Source organism: Fringilla coelebs (genome assembly GCF_963513975.1).
Source record: "Fringilla coelebs genome assembly, contig: SCAFFOLD_462, whole genome shotgun sequence".
In the NCBI taxonomy this organism is placed as follows: Eukaryota; Metazoa; Chordata; class Aves; order Passeriformes; family Fringillidae; genus Fringilla; species Fringilla coelebs.
The window spans coordinates 16309-19443 of NW_028167454.1; the positions used below are offsets into that span (position 1 = coordinate 16309).

At 68.3% G+C, this 3135-nt stretch overlaps 1 protein-coding gene across 1 annotated transcript; it reads right to left on the bottom strand.

Moving 5' to 3' along the window:
* Nucleotides 1-567: 567 nt before the first annotated feature.
* On the bottom strand, nt 568-2537 carry LOC311165827 (chromobox protein homolog 5-like; the record flags this gene model as incomplete). Its single annotated transcript, XM_084227329.1, is given in 4 exon segments — nt 568-959; nt 1485-1582; nt 2347-2442; nt 2444-2537. Coding segments are annotated over 4 exon segments (460 nt in total), but the record flags the coding sequence as incomplete, so codon positions are not given.
* Between the last annotated feature and the right edge of the window lie 598 nt (nt 2538-3135).

Here is a 3135-nt window from a genome sequence, read left to right on the forward strand (position 1 = left end):
CTCGCTGTCCCCGGGCCCCCCAGTGCCACCCCCGCTGTCCCCGGGTCCCCTTTGTCCCCTCCGGGTCCCCCCAGTGCCACCCCCGCTGTCTCCTTTGTCCCCTCTGGGTCCCCCCAGTGCCACCCCTCCTGTCCCCGGGTCCCCCCAGTGCCACCCCCGCTGTCCCCGGGTCCCCTTTGTCCCCGCGCTGTCTGCGTGTAGCGCCCGCTGTCACCACCAGGGGGCACTGGGGGACACCGTGCTGTGCTGGGGACACTGGGGGACACTGGGCTGGTGACACTGAACCAGACTGGGGACACCGTGTTGGGGACAGCAGGTCACACTGGGGACACTGGGCCATGTTCGGGACACTGAGGGGACACCAGGCCCTGCTGGTGACACCAGGCCCTGCTGGTGCCACTGTGCTGGTGACACTGAGGGGACACCAGGCCCTGCTGGTGACACCGTGCTGGTGCCACTGAGGGGACACCAGGCCCTGCCGGTGACACCTGGCCCCGCTGGTGCCACCGTGGTGACAGCAGTGTCCCCAGCCCCAGCAGGTGGCAGCTCTGAAAAGTGACCGTTCGTTTATTGGGAGCAAACCGGGGGCTCTGGGGACAGCAGGGGCGTGGGGGGGACAGAGGGGACAGAGGGGACACGGGGACACCCCGGGGGGGCCCAGCTAAAAACACCGACTTTAAAAAACACCAGAATGGGGCCAGAGCTGCCCCGGGGGGGGGGGGGGGGGACGGGGGAGGGGAGGGGACAGGGAGGGGACAGAGGGACAGTCCGGCCCGGGGGAGGGGGGCTATGTACAGGGGAGGGGGCTTAGCTGCGGGGGGGGGTCCCGCTCCTTGGGCTCGCTGTCCTCGGGGTACGCGTGCCACGTCAGCCGCTCCTCGTAGAACGCGATGACAATCTGGGGACACTTGAGGTTGGCCTCCTTGGCCAGCACCAGGTCAGCCTCGTCCGTGTCCTTCCTGCGGGGACAGGGGACATGGGGACACTGGGACAGGCTGGGGTGACAATCTGGGGACACTTGAGGTTGGCCTCCTTGGCCAGCACCAGGTCAGCCTCGTCCGTGTCCTTCCTGCGGGGACGAGGGACATGGGGACATGGGGACAGGCTGGGGTGACAATCTGGGGACACTTGAGGTTGGCCTCCTTGGCCAGCACCAGGTCAGCCTCGTCCGTGTCCTTCCTGCGGGGACAGGGGGACATGGGGACAGGGGACAAGCTGTGGACAGACAGGGGACAGGGGACAGGCTGGGGACAGACAGGGGACAGGCTGGGGACAGTCTGGGGACAGGGGACAGGCTGGGGACATGGGGACAAGCTGGGGACAAGGGACAGGCTGGGGACAGGCTGGGGACAGTCCAGGGACAGGGGACAGGCTGTGGACAGACAGGGGACAGTCTGGGGACAGTCTGGGGACAGTCTGGGGGCAGTCTGGGGACAGTCAGGGGCAGGGGACAGTCGGGGACAGGGCGGCGGTGGCTCCCTCACCACTTCATGAGGAACATGAGGTCCCCGCAGGAGTCGGTGGCCCCGATGATCTTCTCGGGCTCCAGCCCCCGCTCGAAGCCGCGGGCGATGTCGTTGCTCTGGGTCACGGCGAGTTTGGGGCAAAAACAGACGGGTTTGGGCAAAAAGGGACGTCAGGGCAGGGCGGGACAGGCAGGGCTGCAGCTGTCCCCAGGCTTGGTGGCACTGGGGGAGTGGCCCTGTGCCTGGGCACTGTCCCCTTCCCTGGGGGCCATTCCAGGAGTCCAGGCTCCTGTCCCCATGAAGAGGACACCGGGTGTGCCAATGTCCCCATCCCCTCCCCGTGTCCTTGTCCCCATCCCGGTGTCCCCACCCCATCCCGTGTACCCATCCCCATCCCGGTGTCCCCATCCCCATCCCGTGTCCCCATCCCCTCCCCGTGTCCTTGTCCCCATCCCGGTGTCCCCACCCCATCCTGGTGTTCCCATCCCCATCCCTTGTCCCCTCCCCGTGTCCCCATCCCCTCCCCGTGTCCTTGTCCCCATCCCGGTGTCCCCACCCCATCCCGGTGTCCCCATCCCCATCCCGGTGTTCCCATCCCCATCCCATGTCCCCTCCCCGTGTCCCTGTCCCCATCCTCTCCCTGTGTCCCTGTCCCCATCCCAGTGTCCTCATCCCCTCCCTGTGTTCCTGTCCCCATCCCTTCCTCATGTCCCCATCCCCTCCCCATGTCCCCATCCCATCCCACTGTCCCTGTCCCCAGTGTCCCCTCCTGGTGTGGTGTCCCTGTTCCCATTCCCGTGTCCCTTCCCCATGTCCCCTCCCCATGTCCCCTCCCGGTGTCCCCCGTGTCCCCTCCCGGTGTCCCCGTGTCCCCTCTCACCTCCCTCTTCTTCTTGGCCCTGCCGTCCTCCCCGGGCAGTCCCTTGCGCTTGGCGCCCTCGGGGCGCTCGCGGGGCCGTGTCCCCTCGCTGTCCCTCCCTCATGTCCCTCATCCTGCGGTCCTTGCGCAGGAACTGCGAGATCAGCTCGGGGCAGTCCAGGTTCTTCTCGGGCTCCCACGTGTTGTGCTCCCTGGGGACACCGGGGCACGCTCAGGGACAGCCAGGGACACCAGGGGACAGCCAGGGACACCCGGGGCACGCTCAGGGACAGCCAGGGACACCAGGGACAGGGCCAGGGGACAGCTAGGGACGGGCAGGGACAGGCAGAGGACAGCCAGGGACAGCCAGGGACTGCTAGGGACATGCTCAGGGGACACCCAGGGACAGCCAGGGGACACCCAGGGCACGCTCAGGGGACAGCCAGGGACAGCCAGAGGACAACCAGGGACATGCTCAGGGGGACACCCGGGGCACGCTCAAGGGACAACCAGGGGACACCCAGGGACAGCCAGGGACACGCTCAGGGGACATCCAGGGGCACCCAGGGGACATCCAGGGGGCATCTCCCCACTCCCAGGTGTTGTGTTCCCTGGGGGACAAGGTCAGGGGACACCCAGGGGACATCCAGGGACACCCAGGGGACATCTCCCCCGCCAGGTGCTGTGTTCCCTGGGGGACAGGGCCAGGGGACAGGGTCAGGGACACCCAGGGGCACCCAGGGGACACGTTTTGGGACCCCCAGGGGGCCGTGCCCCCCCCGCCCGGGGCTGTCCCCGCGCTGTCCCCCC